Below are 19,357 nucleotides of genomic sequence, written 5' to 3'. Positions count from 1 at the left end.
CATCAATAGACATCAAGACAGGAGGCCTCAGGAGTTATAAAGTTTAGGTACATGATGTCCCAAGTTAGGAACAGTGCACCAGGAGTCCTGGGTTCAAGGAGAAAAGAACAATTCGATTAGTCTAAGTCTAAAGACGTCTTGCCAGTGTAGGGCTGCTTTCAGCCAGGTGAAGCAGGTCTTCTTGATCAATCTCAAAGTCTCTCAAAGGCTCCACCTAGTGTCCAACAGAGATAGAAGTCTGAGCTCCGGGACAGGTGGTCAGCTAGCCAGCACCCTTAACCAGGATGAGTTCTATTTGAATGAGTTACTCACAAAATGTATGGGATCACCCAGCAATGGGAAACAGTGCAACCCCCAATCTGAATGGGAGCCCTGTTCCTATCTGTGGCATGGTGATAAGAAATGGCTTATCCATGAAAGTGTTAGGAACATATGGTCCTTTTGGATAATGAAAATAATGTTTCCACAGCTACTTTTGCTTTGAATTTTTCTGTAAATTCCTTGATTTAAAAAATCGTAATTATTTTTAACTTGTGGGACACTCACAAGGTTCCTGATCAGAGCTTTTTTATATATAGATAGATCAAATAAACAGCAAATGCTATTCTACCATTTGGTGTTCAAATTACATGCTTCCCTAAGCACCATCTGCAGCAAAAGAAGTTAAACATTCATTCCTCAGTCTATGCATTTTCATGCATGCTCTTTTGAAAACTTTTAAACCACTGGAATGAAAGCTCTGTCCTTCCCGCATTGTAACAACTTTGTCAAAATGATAAATGTGAAAGATTTGCTCTTCGTTTGATTGCTGAATCTTCTCGAAGACAAACTGTTGATAATTCAGAAATGTGTACTGTTCAAGACAGTTTATCACATCGTATGTTACAGAAAATGTGTTACAGATCTAACAGCTGTGATAATCATAGGGTGTAATGAGATTTTATCTTTGTGGATCTCAAGGTTTCTTTTGAAGTTCTTCGCTTTTCCAAGATGGTAGCTAAGAATACTTTGATTATGTGTCACTGAAGGGGCCTTGCTTATATCTCGCCTGGCTAAATGAATGAGAAAGAACACTGTGAGTGACAGTTACGGCAGAGTTTTAGAGCAGGTCCTAAGTTTCCATCACGTACCGTTTTCCCATGCAAAGTTAGTTTCCCTTTAGTGACTTCCACCCTCATGCTATCTATCAGACCGTGAATGGTTCACATTGCTCATAAATTAAGTGATGGGGTCAGAACTCCACTTTCCATCTGCAAACCTATCACAAAACCTGTGGTTGGATGGCTTGCTTAGCCAATAAGCACTTCCTAATCTCAAAACCACAAGAGGACAACTTGTGAGTCTCCCCAAGGTGAGAAAAGAGAGCTCAAACAGAATAATAATACAGTGGCTTTGGCAGCTGGGCTTTGCAAACATGAAGAATGTGGGGTTGGATGGGTCATCAGCTGGTTTCAGTAGGTTTTAGGATCCCTCTTTGAGGCAAACAGATGGCTATGCATCATTTGGAAGGAGTTGGGGCCAGCCCGCCTTTGCTTTCTTTCTGTTTTTTTTTTTCTTTTAACCAGACTTTTTATTTTCTCATTTAAAATGCACAAGAGAAGTAGGTCCACTGACAAGGTAGAAAGTTGTTCACTCAGTTGCCTTGAAACCCTGTCGTGTGTGAGCTTTCCCACCTGCTAGATGGGAGCTCCGTACCCAGGGTAAGCTCTGCTCTGTCTTTCCCAGGGGGGTTAACTGGTGTTTCGACCCCCTTTCGTAGGTTTCCCTAAGCACCACGGAGGCTGCGCTTGCACTCAATAGGTATTTGTGTTCTGCTGTGCTCCCGCTCCTCACAAGATGCGCCCCGCTCTTTGCCGGAACAGAACACTACACTTCTTTGATCGATTCTACACTACAGACAATATATAGGCTTTCCAAGGGACGGTCCCTCACCAAAGCTCAGAGGGACACCATAGAAGAATGTTTGCTTGCTATTTGCAAGTGAGTACTCCCCACCCGTGTTTTTCACCTCCATGTATGCTTCCCTGTCAGCTGCATTTAATTGTGTGATTGAAAAACTGGTAAATCCGGTCTGAGGAAGCTTCCAGGCCTTAGCCATACAGCAGCCCTTTCTCAGTCATCTCCTCTTAGGATATGCTGGGTCCCCCTCCTCCCATTGCCACAAGCTTTCTGATCACCTCCTCCTTGAGTTCATCTCTCACTTATGGAGAAATGGGGGACACACAGCTCAGGCTCTTGCCCTGAGGGTTCCTGGAACAAAAGATGAGACTGTCTTTCAGGCAAGTAGTCAGTGTTCAGATTAAGAACTAATGTTTTGATTCCCAAGATAGAGCCAGAAGCAAGTTCTTCCTCTACTAAATAAGTGGATCTTTACACAGAGGCCAGCTCTGAGAGTATGAATCAAAGCAGCCCACCCCTAAGCCTCAAAGACCTGGGACAAAGGTAAGAAGGAATCTCCAGTCCCAGTGGGGAGTTAAGGGCAGTAGTTCTCACCACTGTGGAGAGGTATCAGAGCAACCCAGGACAAAGTCATCCCAAGAAACTTGGATGTCATCCTAAGAAACATCCCTTAGGAAACTACGTTAAGTCTGACAGGGTCAAAGGAAGAAGGGCTCTTCCCATAGCATATCTCAGCAGCATGGTCCAGACCCTGATCTGCTGTCCAAAGAGTGTTTTCCATCAGAATCCCATAAGGAGCTACAAAATAAATACCCCAGTGTCCAGGCCATCCCTCAAGCACCCAAAATCAAACCTTTAGTGAGGAGACCCAGGCCTCTCACTTGAAGCTCTGCAGGTGCCTCTTTAATGCAGCCAAAGTTGAGCACCACTGCCCTAGAATGTCCTGGAGATAGGACCAGCAGGCATCCCCTGTAGCAGCCAGCTGGATGTGGTCCTGATTCTTGTTGAATGAGTTGTCTCCTAATCACATGAGAGAGGGCTATGTATTGGAGGGCGAGGGCTACCTGGAAAAAAAAAGCAAGCAATAATTATAATTAATAATTGATTTTATGTTATAATTACAAGATTGAGAGACAAGGCCATTTACTTGCTATACGCTTCACTTTTTACCCCAAGGCTTTTTATCACAAGACTGGCTCTTGGAAAAGTTGTCAGATGAGTTCTATTGTCCATCTCCATTCACATCTGTCCTCCTCGTAGGCACCTCCAAGGCTTTCTTTCCTAGCATTCCAGCATTTAATATTAGAGCCATTAACCTGGCCTCCATGGCCCCTTACCCATGTGTGGATGGATTTGGGGGGTTTTGCTAAACTACATGTATATGTACAGGTAGTCTCCTGGGCAGAGAATTTGGAGGTGCCACTGGGTGTTTTAAAAGGCCTGGCAATGCACAACTAAAAACAATCAGTGTTGCTTATCTCTCCTTTCTCTCTCTCAGAATTTACTTGCATCAACTACCAAGGCTATGGCCTCTTTGATAATTTGATAAATTGTTCTCCAATTAGTTACTGCATTTGCCAGTTAAAGGAGTTTTTTTGAGGAGAGAACCTTAACCTAAAGAAATGATTTCAGTAGTGAGGATTTTAGAATTTTCAGAAGGCCTTAAATTCCCTTCCAATTACACCAGTAGGTGGCCTCAGATTCCACCTATGTACTGGTAAACTCCAGCCTCATCATTTGCAAAGTTCAAGGGACAGTTAGCCCTTAGAGACAGTTGTAAAATCAACTGTCCCTTCTTTCTATTATATTCTTTGCACCTAATCATTGACTGTATTTTGAGTGTGCATAGGCCCTATAACACCTTGTCATTTGGTAATGAGGCTTTACCTTAGGTGTCTCAATTCGTTAGCCACACATTCCTCTTTCTATATTTTAACTTATACAGTCGACCCTTGAATAACACAGGTTTGAAATGTGCGGGTCCACTTGTACATGAATTTTTTTCAATAATTACAGTACTATAAATGTATTTTCTTTATGATTTTTGTTAACATTTTCTTGAGGTTTTATTGTAAGAACACAGTATATAGTAACACAAAATATATGTTAATCAGTTGTTTATGTTATTGGTAAGGCTTCCAGTCAATAGTGGGCTATTAGTAAAGTCTTGAAAGGAGTCAAGAGTCATGTGCATTTTTTTTTTTAAGTTTTGTTTATTTGAGAGCAAGAGTGTGGAGGGAAGGGCATAGGAAGAGAGGGAATCTCAAGCAAATTCCCACTGAGTTCGGAGTCCGAAAGGGGGCTTGATCTCACAACCCTGAGATTATGACCTGAGCCAGAATCAAGAGTCGGACGCTTAGCCAACTGAGCCACCTAGGTGACCCTAAAAGTTATACATGGATTTTGACTGGGTAGGAGAGGGATCAGCACCCCTAACTGCCCTGTTGTTCAAGAGTCAACTGTACTCACTTTTTTTTTTTTTAAAGATTTTACTCATTTATTTGACCAAGCACAAGCAGGGGTATGTCAGGCAGAGGGAGAAGCAGGCTCCCCACTGAGCAGAGAGCCTGACACAGGGCTTGATCCCAGGACCCTGGGATCATGACCGAGCCGAAGGCAGACACTCAACCAACTGAGGCACCCAGGGGCCCCCATACTCACTGTGATTACCCAAGATCTTATTTTAGGAGCTAAGTGTTTGGTGGCTTAGCTCCAGTATATGGTTATGGATGAGTGTTTCTTTCTTCATTCTTTCTTCCTTCAGTATTTTCTTTCTTACTGTTTAACTCTCTGTGTTTTTATTTCACACTGCAGTCACTTGAGGCCTTCCATGTTACAGCAACTCTTGCGACGTCTGGTTTTTGATGTGCCGCAGCTCAACGAATACTGCAAAATGCCTCTTAAGGTGAACCTCCTTGCTGTTACAGAAATACTGTCCCCAGCACAGAAACTTGCCTGGCAAAATGTGAGGTCTTCACAACTGGGGGAATAAAATACACATTAAATGGGCTTTACTTTTGTAAGCTGAGGGCTAACAGGATACAACCCACCATGTCAAACCCCTTCTTGAGTCTAGGTTGCAGAGAGGAGATCATTAACTCCTCCAATTTTCTTTAATTGCTTCCCACTGACTACATGTTATTTAGCAGAAGTTAATGAGGGGGACTTGAATTTTGCACTTTCATGCCTTAATTGGGTTTTCAGAATGTTTTCAATCTCCAAAAACTGTGAAGGCCTTTGATTATTCATTCAAATACAGAACCTAAATTGTCCTTTTACTATTCTGTACTGTTTTGTGCCTTCTTTTTCTCTCATCACAGACCCTCTGTTTTGTTTTTTTGCTCTTGTCTCTATTGTCCTTTATCAATGGAAAGTACAGCCACAGAGCTATTTGCAGTCTCCTTCATGATTTTCTCATAAATTACAAAAGTTTTATCACTAGCAAAGGGAGCATCTGGGTCTGGGTGGGAGGGCACACAGTCAACTGCTCCCCCACCCCACCCAGGAACAATGATTTTTATCTTTTATCTATAAGGTACCTGTCGTATTTGCATATTCGTTGTGTCGGAAATGGCCAGCCACACCTGAAAATTCTGTGTGGCGATGTAACAGAACTTTTCCTTCTTTTCAGAAATAGTCTAAGAAGGATCCCAAGATGCACTTTACTGGAATAAATAGAATTCCCAGAATCCTTTAGTTCAGTCCTCCATCTCCATGCCCTGGAGAAAACAGCTTGCATGTTGTCAGAGACTCCACTTCCCTCCAAGGGTTTGTTCTCTCTAATCTTAATCCCAATAAGTATTCTAGCTGAAAACCATGACTTTCACAGTTCAGCTTGGCATGCTTCTTCAGCAGGCCTGTACGGTCAGCTGGATTCTGGGTCCTGAGGAAAAAGCATCAATAGTACTCAGTAAACTCACTTTTAGGTCTTAGGCTCTTAGGATTTTTCTCAGAGCGGATCCCAGCGGCTGGGATGGGAACGTGGGCGTGGTACGTCTGCCCTCTACTGGCCGCATGCCAAACGGTTGTAATGTGGCTGGGCTACCAGGAAGAAGGCTGGAGAGAAAAGCAGGGAAGGCCATGAGCAGTAATCACTGTAGAGAAAACCTTCAGACCCACAACATGCCCCCCATCACTCCCACATCAGCATCACTCAGCATCTTCTAGATTCATAAACAAATAGCTCAGAAGAAGTTCTTCCCACCTCCGAGTGCCCAGAATGTCGCACAGCAAGGACTGTCAGAGGGTAGTATTTTCTCAGTTGAGATAGAAGCAGTCCTTCTCCATTTCCCGACTGCTGGGAGCACACTACAAGGCCCTGGAATTAACCAGGCGGATTCAGCTCGGGCTAAAACTTTCTAGGCAGGCAAGCAGGCCATTCCCAGTGGTGCCCAGGGGCCTCTCCCTAGATCACCCAGCTGTTCTAGCTGCTGGTTTCACTCTCATGTGGGCTGTCTGCTGTTTTGCTCTCCCCTACATGTTGCGGATGCCTGTGGATCTTCTCTACCCCACTCACTGGTGCAATCTGGCTCCAACCTCCCAGCTTCTGATGAATCACTATGAACAGTGCTGGAAGTACTACTGCCTGCCTTCAGGATGGGGGAGCTATGGTCTAGCTGTGGAAGAAGAACTGCACCTGACCGAGAAGCTCTTCTGGGGGATTTTTGACTCTCTCTCCCATAAGGTAATGACAGTACCTCCTGAACAAAGAGGGAAGACCTTAATAACCAGTGAATGAATAATCAATGCCTATGAATAATAACAGCTATTAGCCTTTGCCACATGCTAGGGGAGTGCCAGTTACTTCACAAGCATATTACACCAACCATAGCCCCAAGGCTCTAAAATAAGAACGATGCTGTCATTTCACAGGTGAGGAAAAGCCTCAACAGCTGGATAACCTGCCAGATTCACAAAGCTAACACATGGGGAAAAAACTTAGTAAATCATAAAAATACTTCTGAATTTCGGTCTCGATGACTTACCTGTACCCCCAGTCCTTTCCTCCTGACCCTGTGTGGCCCCTGTTAGCCAGCCTTTACCAAGTTGAGATGTAGAGGAGAAACTCCCAACTGCTGCTCTGACGTTGAGATGGGGGGTCTTCGGAAGACCACTTGCCATCCTGAGGAAGGTTCTTTGCAGCCACTCACTCGAGGAGGAGGTTGGTAAAAGCTGAAGGCCTCTGAACCACAAGCCTCTATCCAGGCTGACTCAAGTACAGTTCAAATCTCTACACTTGCCTCCACTCCCCTTAACACAGTTTATTTAGATTTCTGAGGTCGTCAACTTTAAAGGTAGGAAATGAATAGATCTGGTCTTACTGAAGTCTGAAGCCTGTGTAGAGCTCCAGTTGGTGTTCGTCTGCACTTAAATCGTCTTGTTTCAAGTGCTCCTTTGTTCTGGTGTGAGTAGATCAAAAGCTGTTCCTAACCCCATGTTATTTAACTGAAATCTCTTCTGGGCCCCATTCAAGAAAGAACGGTTATGATATTGAGCTGTCTGCTGATGGTAAGACCAGACCAGCTAGTGAGGGGGCTGGCAGGGCCGCTCCTGCCCGACCCACTGACATGGTGAGTCAGTTTCTATCACCATCTATGGCGGGCAAGTTTAGAGACCACTGTAACCCTCAGATAGTCTTGCAATGTGATGGGATGAGCACTGGGTGTTGCACTATATGTTGGCAAATTGAACTTCAATAAAAACAAAAACAAGAAAGTCTTGCAATGAACTGTTTGGAAGAGGATGATCTAAACTTTGATTTAAAGTTTTTCAGTTGAGGGGTAGCCTGGGTGGCTCCATCGTTTAGCACTACCTTCAGCCCGGGGTGTGATCCTGGGGACCCGGGATCGAGTCCCATGTCAGGCTCCCTGCATGGAGCCTGCTTCTCCCTCTGCCTGTGTCTCTGCCTCTCTCTCTCTCTCTGTTTCTCATGAATAAATAAATAAAATCTTAAAAAAGAGAGAGAGAGATATTTTTCAACTCAGAGCAAATGGTGACTTGAGGGCTTTACAGGTTGTCATTTCATCCTCTAAGGATCACTCAGTTTCCACCAGAAAGTATAAGGATTTTCATGTTCCACATTTGGGTTAACTTGGACAAATGCAAGCATGTGATTTTTTCTGCCTAATCAGATGAATGTTTCTGCATGGGTAGCCCTGGTTCTGACCTCTGTACTAACATGGCCTTTGTCTTTCCTCACAGAAGTACGACCCAGACCTTTTCCGAATGGCCCTTCCTTGTCTCAGTGCTATCGCCGGGGCCCTGCCACCGGATTACTTAGATACCAGAATCTCGGCCATGTTGGAGAAACAGATCTCAGTGGATGCAGATGGCAACTTTGACCCCAAACCCATCAACACCACAAAGTGAGTCCAGAATCATCTCTAAGCTGGTCCTGTGTTTTGCCCAGTGGCCAGTGTTTCTCTTTCAGAAGGTGGCAAGAAATGTACACTTGCCTTCCTTTCCTCCTTCCAACACTGCTGATTGTTTCCCTTGACACTACAAGTCACACCAGGCTGCATTTTGTCCTCAACTTCTGAAAGTTTAGTTCATCTATATCTGATTATATACTGTATTATTAAATTCTGTGCCTTTTGGGGGGGGGGGAGTTGGTTTATTTATTACAAGAGATAAATGCTCTCCACAAGTAAATGTTGCCTGAGGCATTGCAAGAACTGCCCTGATAAATGATGCAATTAATTTATTAATGAGTTTTTTGACAAAATCTTCATTCTTTGTGAATTAGACCTCTATAGTTCTAATAGCATCATACATCAGAACAACTCTATAAATAACACTCAGCTGAACTCCAGTAAGACCACAGGGTGTGATGACACAACGGTATGGGGTCCTTCTCTGAAAGACTGGACCCACTCTTTGCCATGCTGGAATTTTGCTGGAATTTTGGAATATCCTTATAATAGTGTCTGTTACTTCCTCTTCCTGGTTCTCCAACATTCCACCCTGGTGATGATTAGGCTCCAGATAAAATATTGAGCAACATAGGCTCAATTTTGTCTTGTGGTGGTTCTTACCTAGTTATGATGATGTGTTGTGGGTCATATAGCCTTCATCTCTAGGTACATTTTAAATGAAGAACTCTAAAATGCTGTAGACTGGGCAGCCCCAGTGGTGCAGCGGCTTAGCACCGCCTACAGCATGGTCCTGGAGACCCTGGATCGATCCCACTTCAGGCTGTCTGCATGGAGCCTGCTTCTCCCTCTGCCTGTGTCTCTGCCTCTGTGTGTGTGTGTGTGTGTGTGTCTCTATGAATAAATAAATAAAATCTTTAAAAAATAAATAAATAAAATAAAATGCTGTAGACTGAGCAGTGCAAGCAAGGCCTCATGTAGGAGGCTCTCGGACTTGAGTTTTGTGGCAGTAGTTCTCATAGGAGACGCATAGCTTGAGCCATTCCTAGGGGCTGTCAGCTTTGATAATGTATAAAATTTATCTTTGGGGAAATTAAGTACACGCTCCATTAGATGGAGCCTTGAGCTTAGTGGATAACAGGAAACAGAATGGAACCAACTGTAAAGAAGAACCAATGGTAAACCACCAAGCCAGGGCCCAAGAGAAGGCAGGTATGGACTTTGGAGAACCTCACCCTGTGAAAATGTAAATGTGCTGAAGGTCGACAGAAGTTGCCTTCATCAGCGCTCTGAGACACTATATACTAGCCATTGCTTGCTGTTGATGGGTACGGCTCCATGCTGTTTTGAGAATCCTGATTTCTTTACTTATACCTCTGGCATCAGTCTGGTTCCTCGCGTAATATGAGTTACGAGAGCTATGAGCAGCAAAGTACCTTCTTGCAAGGATACAGGCTTATTATCAAAACCTAGTGTGAAGCTGACAACCCAGTCCTCAGGAAGGTCACAAGGCCGAGTGACCAAATGAGTAGCCCTCGGGTAGTATCCGCATGGGATGAGTCTGTTCACTACCTTAGTCCCAAACACCCCAAGACTCCAATCCCACGGAGAGTGAGTGTGATTGGCCCGGTCAGATGCCCATTCTTGGTGCTTGTTCCCATAAGACTATGGCATGTGAAACTTGTTCCTCAAAGTAAAATGGAAGCGCTTTGGCCGCCTGAGGGGACAGAGGCTGCCAGGCTAACAGAAACAGTGTCTGCCCTCCTAACCACATCTGTTATTTAAGCAGGAGTCCCTGCATCCAGAAAGGTAAATGACCACCACTCTTTGGTAACGTGTGGTCCTCTCTCTGCCCATTTCCAGCATTTGCAGAGTGGAGCGGTAAGGGGACAGGCAGTGTCCTTGCATAAAGGAATTCTCACTGTGTCACCCAAACAGGTCTGGCCCAGGAGCCAGGGGCACCTGGAGCAGCTGGAGAGGAGTCACCTATGCAGCAGAGGCTCTTGCAGTGACATTCTCTGATTGGACAGGGCATGTGTCTGTGAGCCAGCATGGACACGCCGCACCTCTGTGCAGGAAGGTCACTGTCAGGCATCTGACTCCTGACTACTGATTGCTAGTTCTGGCCATCTCTCAGGACATCCAGCTCAAGCACTCGGGGAGGTTGTAATGTTTCTTTTTTTCTCATTTCACAGTTTCTCGTTGCCTGAAAAATGGGAATACATCGTCACCAAGTATGCTGAGCATTCACATGATAAATGGGCCTGTGACAAGGTAGGGATTATCATCCAACTGACAATTGTCAGGGGGGAAAAAAACCAACCCAACAGCATTAAAGGGTCCAATCCTAGAAATCTGCCTGATTCGTCTAAGTGACAGACCAGCTGTGCCAAGAGCATTCATTATTTCTGAGCAGCAATTTCCCAGGGTTGGTGGAGGTCAGAGAGATAGGCGGCAGCAATGGTTGGTGCTGCTTTTTGTATTTCTCAAGAAGATGATTGATTCTGGGAGTGTTAACTCCTTTCTAAACATTGCATTTTCGGGAGTTTGCATGAAGCACATGCTTGCGTGGTTTTGACGTAAAGAGATAATGCGGGGCAGGAGGCTTTCATTTAATTCTTTCTTTGAATGTAGCCTTGGAAAGGGGGAAATAAAACTAAAAGCCTTGCCCTTGCATTTTGCCAGCAAACTGAATTTTATCCCAGCGAGGGTACACGTCTTCCTATGGCAGGCAGCAGAACTTCCAGACACTCCCTTATTAATAAGCCTGTCCATCTGGTGTTTAAAATTCCTCACCACATGAGGTCAGACTGCTTAATGAGTTTAATTGCTCTGTCAGCCCTTTAATGCTGGCAGGCAAAGTAGGAGGAATGTGCCAGAGACATCCAGGATTCCTGTGGGCAGCTGGTTAAGGATGGGGCCCATTGCTCAGCTGCAGCCTATGCCATGTAGCAGTGAACCCCCCCCCACCCCCACCCTGCAAAGCCTCAGAAAACCACCTCCAAGCAACAGGCCCTGGAGAGGGGACACCTTGACCACTGGCTCAGCCTCTGTATTGATCTGGGATCTGCTTTTATTTTTTGATCAATGTCTCTTTGGGACTGCTGATAACCACAACCCTCATAACTGTAGAGTGGGCTCATACCTAGAGCAAGGGTTGGCAGACTTTTTCTATAAAGGGCCAGATAGTAAACACTTTTGGCCTTGTGGGCTAGGCAGTCTCTATTGCAACCACTTGTCTCTGCTGTTGCAACACAAAAGTAGCCAGAGGTGACACATAAATGTAAGAGTGTGCCAGTGTTCTGATAAAACCGTATTTATAAAGCACGGTTGGATGGACTCATTAAAGGGCTCCAGTTTGCTGACCCTTGCTCTAGAAGAAACAATATGCACGAAGGCCATTTGGCCAGCCTCTGACTTAGGGGAAGGGGACACATCCATGAATGGAGCAAGATCCAGTCTCTCACTAAGCCCTATGGATTTTACCTCCTTACTCCATCTTGAATTGGTGTAGGTCTCTCTGTCTATGTCATGGCTTCAGTCCCAGCTGCAGTCATCCCTCACCCGGCTGATGGTGATAACATCCTGACTGGTCTGCCCAAGTGCATTTTGTCTGTTCTGTTCTTTACGCTGCTGGCAAGTGCTGGTTTCAGTAAGCAGAATGAGTCACATTCTACCGCTGTTTGCCAGACCAGCCCTTCTCCTTGTTACAACGCTTTCATAGCTTCTAACCATTTTTAATACAAAGGCCAAAATCCTAAACATGGCCCGACAGCAGATACTACCTCCTCTGGCCTCTGCTGCTGTCTCCAACCTCATCTCTCCCTCTGCCTCTGCCCTCCAGCCATAACCCCTTCTTTTAGTGTCTCTGTCTCTCTGTCTCTCTCTTTCTCTTTGTCTCTGTCACTCACACACATACACACACACACTCTACATGAGCCTGAAACCTTTCTTACTCTGAGTCAGGTCCCCATCTGCATCTACACACATGCAAACACCAGTCACCAATAATTCATCCTTTAAATATCCATCCCAGTGTGAATTCCTAGGACACCTCTTTCCCAGATGTCTCAGACACAGGCCTTCTTAGCATCTTGCTCTTTTCCTTCTTAGTATTTTATAGCAGTTTTATATATTTATAATAATTACATGATGATACTAGTTAACTATACCTTTCCTCCTGTGGTATTTGGTTAATCTCTCTCTCCTCCACTAAACTTTAAGCTTCACATTTGTAAGAAAACATGCTTGCTCACCATTGCCTAGTGGGCATTGATTATCTAACAAAGGAAAACATATTTTCCCCTACCCACAAAAAGTTCACAGTCTTGTGGGGTGAACAAAATAAGCCTGCCATTATACAGGCTGTTCAATGCTGCAGTGGGTTAGAGTACGTAACCCATGAGATAAGTCCTTGAATCAATAGTACGGGTCCAGGAATGCTTGCTTGAGTTGGTACCATCTATACTATGTGATAAGGGATGGATAGTTGTTCAGGTCCAGGTCTATGGGAGCAGCAGATGTGAGCAGAGAAGTAAAGAGAGAGTCTGGTGGCTCTGGAGAACCATAGTTCAATATGGTGGGATCACAGAGTGGAGCAGAGGGAGAAGGGTGAGAAATGAGTCTAGAAAGGCCAGCAAGACCCCACTCTAGCTTTAGAGGCCACAAAGAGTTTGGGTTTTACCATGATGACAGCTGGGAGTCAGAAAATCTCAAAGCTGTAGAGTACCCTGATCTGGTCGATTTATAAATATCACCTGACAGTGGCCTAGAAAATGGAGTCCATGGAGAGATGGTATGACTCGATGCAGGGAGACCCCATGGGAGCATTTGCAGTAATCTAGGTGAGAGCCAATGGTGGCCTGAACTAAAACCCTGGCAGGAAAGCTAGGGAGAGGCAGACAAATGAGCAGGTCTGGGGAGCTGAACACAGGTGAGAGGGTGCAGAGAAGGGGCTGTCGAGGAAGACTCCCACACATCTGGCATGGAAAGTGAGCATGAGCCAATACTGCTGGCTGAAATGCAGGGAACCCAGGAAGAGGGACCCCTTAGAGGAGTAAAATGCCAGGCTCTGCTTCAGGCATGTGAGGACATACCTGTGGACACCCAAATAGAGCCTAAATAAATTTGGAAATTAGGAAAGAGATCTGGGCTGGAATATGGACTTGAGTTCAGTCTACCTATGGACTGTGGGCCTGGGTTACATATACCAGGGAGGATGTGCCCTAAAAAGGTACAGAAGCTTGAGAAACAGACACATTAACAAGTGGGCAGAGGCAGAGATTGAGAAAGATCAGCCCGGAGTCTTTGGGCTGTGAGGTTATGGCAATCAGGCTCATACCTACTTCTGTATCTACAGTGCCTGGGACAGAGAGATGCCTACTGTAGTAGGCATTCAATCGATGTTTGGTGAATGAATTTTGAAATTCTTTAGCTTACATGACTGTAGGAGTTGTGCACTGCTACAATTCTGCTCTAGGGTTGGTGGGCACACAGTGCAAATCAAGTCAGCCCACTCCAGGCAGTGGGAAGCAAGACCAGTCCTCATGTGCCTTCGGCCTTAACTTCTGTCCCTGCCTGTGGACATGACACACTGGCCTGAGAAGCATTGTTCTCAGGTCTTTTGAAACCTCCTTCCGTCTGAAACACAAGCGAGTAAGCAGCGAGGACAGCAGCTGGAACAAGAAGAAATAAGGGAGCAGAGTTCAAAATTCAGAGGGCAAAGAGCTTGATGGCCTGAAAGGATCAATTAGACATTTTGTAGGGGGTAGTTTTCAAGCTCTGCCACATCTCATTATTCCACTTGTTCAGTGACAACAGAAGCTGGGATTTGGGTCATAGAGTGGGGCTCTTTGGATGCCAAGCATATTTGAACTGAGAACATTTCCACAGAGTCAGAATGGATGGAAGTATGGAATTTCCCTGGATGAAAACGTGAAGACCCATCCACTCATAAGGCCTTTTAAGACATTAACAGAAAAGGTAAGAAACTTACCTCTGGTAACACTGAGTGGCCATGCTGATTTTCCTTCCTTAGGAATTATATCAGATGGTCATGGGAGCTCAGGGCTCAGCTCATCCTCAGGTTTAAGTAAACTCTTCAGGAGCCCACCAGGGGGCAAGAGCCCCAGGACCAGTTTCCAAGAGCCTAGCTTCATGTTCTGCTCTTGGCTCTGAGAACCCACTGGATGGAAAAGCAATGTTCAGCATTTGGATGCTGAGCCAAAATACATTCATAGTTCACTTGCAACAGGACCAGGAAGGGGTTTTGCTGGACTGTTGACAGGGGGAACCTGGGGTTGGGGGAACATTGAATTCCTAGAGAAAATTCAGATAGAAATGGCCTCCAGTCTCAACAAAGGGAATAGAGAGGAGGGTGCCTAGGGAAATACGGACAGATCTTTTGGAGTTGTTGTTGTTATTATTATCATTATTATTATTATCATTATTATTATTATTATGAAATTTGGTTCAGCTTAACTCCAAATTCCTATTTTGGAATCAATAAGAGTTCTTTTAAGCTGTGGCTTTGTGTCGTATGTAAAGGACAGCATGCATATCACTGGATGTATGTTGGCCATCTGTAAAGTTGTGTGTAGCTCAAGAGAATTCTAAATCTAAGAAGTTGTACTTTCAAAGCTGAGGGGAGAATTTTGTGCCAATCATTTATACAAGTCCCATCTTAGCTAATAGAACGTGAGGGGTCATTCTCCTATTCTTTCTCCTCTTTATCCACAAACTGGATAATGTCTGGTACATTCCCTCCAAAAGCAGGAGACCGTGGGGTCTTGTACTTGAAAACATCAAAAAGACTGACCTGTTTCAGGTGAGATGATGCAGAGGGCATCTTGACCTTGTGAGAGGAAGCTGGAGTCAGCTGCACCCCTGTGCTCTGTGAGGGCCAACTCCACAGGGAGTCAGGACAGTTGGAGTAGGGGGCATGCTCTGCACATGTCTTCTGCTCGGATTTTCTTCTAGGAGAAGGAGATTTACCGCTGGCCTGCCAGAGAGTCTCTGAAAACCATGCTGGCTGTGGGCTGGTCTGTGGAGAGGACCAAAGAGGGAGAGGCCCTGGCTCAACAGCGGGAAAATGAGAAACTTCGGAGTGTGTCCCAGGCTAGCCAGGTATGACCACATGCCTGAGGCCAATACTGGGCTGGTCAGAGTCCCCAGAGAACCTAGGAAAGCTCTCCCTGGGGCGTCAGGGGTGAGGACCACCAACGGTGAACCCTGAGGACCTGTCAAGGGTACACCTCTGGCCCCCAAGGTCAGGACACCCATAAAAGCAAGGAAGGTAGTGGCAAACCCACTAACTCTGTCTTGCTTTCCTAGGGCAACAGCTACAGCCCTGCCCCCCTGGATCTCTCCAACGTGGTGCTTTCCAGAGAGCTCCAGGTAAGTGTTGCTATTTCCACAACAGCATATCTTGCTTCCTTAACTCCCCTAAGTGCAGGGGCCTATTACCCTCCAAAGAGGTTTTGTTTTGTTTTGTTTTTTAAAGGGGTTGAGGAATGGGGAGAAGAATGCCTAAAACATATCACCACTGAAAGATCAGAATTGAAGGAAGTCACACTAGGCAGGAGCCCCAGGGCAAGTCTCAGAAGAATAAACCAGTTTTTTAGGAAGGCTGGGCTTTCCACATGTTCCAGGGACGTCATAACAGGTGACGCCTCAATAAAAGGAGGAGAAAACAGCAAATGACTCTGTCAACACACAGAATTAACAACTAGGAGAAAACTAATAAGGGCTAGGAGGAAACCTGAGGCAAGGTCTCTGGGTAGGGAGGGGTACTTCCCTTATCCCAGGCATGTGGTGCCCGCCAGCACATAAGGATGCTTGTGGGGCCCACCGTGGGTTCACTCGGGTGCCCCATGATGGTGCAGAATTTAGGGGCACAGAACCCAGAGGATGAAGTGTGAAGCTAGAGGCTACTTCCTACCACCACCAACCCCCACCCCCAAGCCCCTCCCATGCTCATCCATGGCCAGTTACTCCTCTGTCCATCAGACCAACCCTTTGGACCTTAGAGAAGGTTTCTTTCCAACACCCACCTTTCATTCCAGGTCGCTGCTTTATGCCCTTATAAAAGATTAACTCTAAGTGAGGAATCTTATTTGCAGTCATTTTCTCCAAAGTGTGATTATTCTTTAGTTTACTCAGCTAGAGGCCTTTGGGGCTCCTAGATCTTTGCTGGACTCCCACTTCCATCCCCCTGTCTCAGGCCAGGGATAAAATACTGAACTCCTTTGACAAACTAAGTGCCACCAGAACGTGGTCTCAAATGGAAATGCGTGTTTATCATAAATGCCTCAAACTACCAGGATCATATGTTACAAGGGAAGGACAGAATTGGAAATTGTTTTCTGTGTGCATGGGACACTATAAAACTAACAAGGTGCATAAGCACAGACTAATTAATGACGGGAGATGCTCAACGATGTGCCCTTCGCATCGGGTGGTGCCTGGTTCCCGAGGCTACCTGAAACAGCCCAGCAGAGGGGAACCACTCTTCTTTGCTTGTTGTCTGACTGTTGTCTCCTTGGTGGGACCCAGGGGATGGTGGAAGTCGTGGCTGAAAACTATCACAACATCTGGGCCAAGAAGAAGAAGCTGGAACTGGAGAGCAAAGGTGAGCCAGGTTGATGTACCCCCCCTGCTGAAGGAGAGCTGGGGGCGTGGAGGGAGGGGGCAGGTATGTTTTCCAGGGGTGCCAAGGAAAGGCCAGATGTGCTGTCCTCTGTCCCTCTGCTGACTCCAGGTGGCGGCAGTCACCCTCTGTTGGTGCCATATGACACCTTGACAGCCAAGGAGAAGTTCAGGGACCGGGAGAAGGCACAGGACCTGTTTAAATTCCTCCAAGTGAACGGCATCTTGGTTTCTAGGTAAGTCCTCTTCCCGGCGATGTTAGAGGACAGGGGAGGGTTTATGGGCGGGACCTCTCCCTCTCCAGGTGTGTATCGACCTGCCTGCAAAATGGAGGAGTGGGAGGATAGTGGTTAGGATTTTGAAATAAGAAGACTTTTACTTGGGAGCATGACACTGTCTTTTTCGACCCAAACAGGACCAGTCAATATCAGTTTTTAAAAACCAGTGATAGTAAAGAGTCATGGCAGATTATACACACACACACCTTAAATATTTCGTTTTAAACTGAAACATATAACCACGCATTCATTCACAAATCTTGGGCTGTAAGCCCCAAGACATTGTCTTCATATGTTGTTTTAGCGAGTGCAGTTGTAGACCATATCCATAGAGCGGCCTCAAAGCTTGGGGGCTCGGGCTTCTTTACAGCACATGCAGAACCATGGGGTGCAGGATTCTTCTAGATGTTTCCCCAGCTTCCTCTCCTGTCTTTTACATACCTCGTACCTGATTGAGAAGCTTCGTATTTGGAAACGCGAGCTCAGGCCTCTGTAACACATGCAACTGAGCTCCTCTTCTCACTTTAATTGTTGTTTTATAGGATGTGTAATCCAAGCACACAGTAGCAATAGTACACGTAACTGACATGAATAGTTTTTGAAGAAAGAACTGATTTTTTTGAAGGCACAATTCCACCGAGGAGATGCAATACGTCAAGATTTCCTGAGACTTTTTTTTTTTTATCTCAAACTTGTTGGTCAGAATTATCTAAATGAGTGTTGTTGTATTGTCTTAGCTGCTTACGTCTTACACGTAGAGCCTGTTTTCTCACTGGCACCGTATGGTGGGTGGTGGGCTGTGCTCCGTGGTTCATGCTCGAAGAGTGAAAAACAAGCAGTGTTCTTATTCTGATATAGCCGTTCCTCCTAAAAGAAATGTTTGCTGAGCCAGCTGCTGTTTCTTCTTTTAGTTTCCTACAGAATTTTGCCATTGAATTGGCAAAAATAAATAAATAAATAAATAAATAAATAAATAAATAAATAATAAAAACCTATACAAATATTTCTATTGTAAATAAATAAATAAATAAATAATAAAAACCTATACAAATATTTCTATTGTAGCTCATATGAAAAAATCACAAGCTTATTTGCCATATTGTCGAGCAGGAAAGGTCAGACAGCAGGAGACCGCCTCTGGGGAAGCATTTGAGAAATATTCCCTCCGTCGCTTTAATCCTGTCCTTGGCACCCAGAGGAACGTGTACTGTGATTTGCTGATAAGTAACTTGCTCCCAGAAATGAAAATTCTTCTTTACCATGACTAAAAAGGAAATCAAAGAAATAAGGGGAGACAGGGAAAAGATCGTTGAGTTCAGCAAACATATCCTGTGACACGTTTGCCGTGTGCCAGGCCCAGTGGAGGGCACTTGGGCATGCAGACGGGGGCGGGGGGTGAGAGCCCCATCAGCAAGGACACCTTGTGCCCACTGCCCAGGCCTCCCACCTCTCTACCCTCCACCCCCATCTCCCTGGTGCTGGAGCCAGAATTCTTGATCCTCTTTTTCCCCAACCCACTTCCCTTCAGGAAGTCCTGGTGGCTCTACCTTTTAAAGATACTCAGAATCTGGCCGCTCTTACCCATTCCATGCCATCACCATCACTCCTGAGCCAGCCTCTGAGCCGGCTTCCCTGCTTCAACCCACCCCCCACCCCCTCACCATGGTCAGTTTGAGACCTAAAGTAATTATTTTATAATGTAAGTCATCTCCCTGTTCAGAACTTCCAAGAGCTTCCCATCTCAGAGCAAAAGCAAAATTCCAAGGATGGCCCATGGGGCCCTCGTGCTTTTCTGACTGCCCATTCACTTCCATCCCTACCACGCCAGCATCTGCCATATCCCTTCAACTCAGCATGCATGCTCCTGCCTCAGGACCTTTGCACCGCCACTCCATGTGCCTGAAAAATCCTTTCCCCAGAGGTCCATGTGGCTCACCTCCTCACCTCCTTCAGGCCTTTACTCCAATGTTCCCTCCCAGCGAAACCAGCACGGATTGCTTGCCCCCCCTCCTTTAGGCACTCTTAGGCCTTTTCATACTGCTTTGATTTTTTCTTTTTTTTCACAAAGCTAAGTAGCTGCTAGCATTCCACATAATTTATGCTTTGTTTTATGTATTATCTGTGTCTATTTACAGCTAGTGTATGTGTTCCATAGACGCAGAG

General features: G+C 45.5%; 1 protein-coding gene across 1 annotated transcript in view; it reads left to right on the top strand.

Moving 5' to 3' along the window:
- The window catches only part of RYR3 (ryanodine receptor 3), a 511,176-nt gene that overhangs the window by 393,391 nt on the left and 98,428 nt on the right, over positions 1-19,357 (top strand). The window contains exons 48-57 of the mRNA XM_072738189.1: positions 1,760-1,980; positions 4,714-4,804; positions 6,443-6,583; positions 8,101-8,264; positions 10,466-10,544; positions 14,163-14,252; positions 15,249-15,395; positions 15,603-15,665; positions 16,824-16,899; positions 17,029-17,152. Of these exons, the coding sequence (XP_072594290.1) occupies positions 1,760-1,980; positions 4,714-4,804; positions 6,443-6,583; positions 8,101-8,264; positions 10,466-10,544; positions 14,163-14,252; positions 15,249-15,395; positions 15,603-15,665; positions 16,824-16,899; positions 17,029-17,152 (1,196 nt within the window). The remainder of the gene's footprint in view (positions 1-1,759; positions 1,981-4,713; positions 4,805-6,442; positions 6,584-8,100; positions 8,265-10,465; positions 10,545-14,162; positions 14,253-15,248; positions 15,396-15,602; positions 15,666-16,823; positions 16,900-17,028; positions 17,153-19,357) is intronic.

Source organism: Vulpes vulpes, chromosome 15, assembly GCF_048418805.1.
Source record: "Vulpes vulpes isolate BD-2025 chromosome 15, VulVul3, whole genome shotgun sequence".
In the NCBI taxonomy this organism is placed as follows: Eukaryota; Metazoa; Chordata; class Mammalia; order Carnivora; family Canidae; genus Vulpes; species Vulpes vulpes.
The sequence above is the reverse complement of the archived record's forward strand: the minus strand, read 5'-3'. Positions and strand labels throughout refer to the sequence as shown.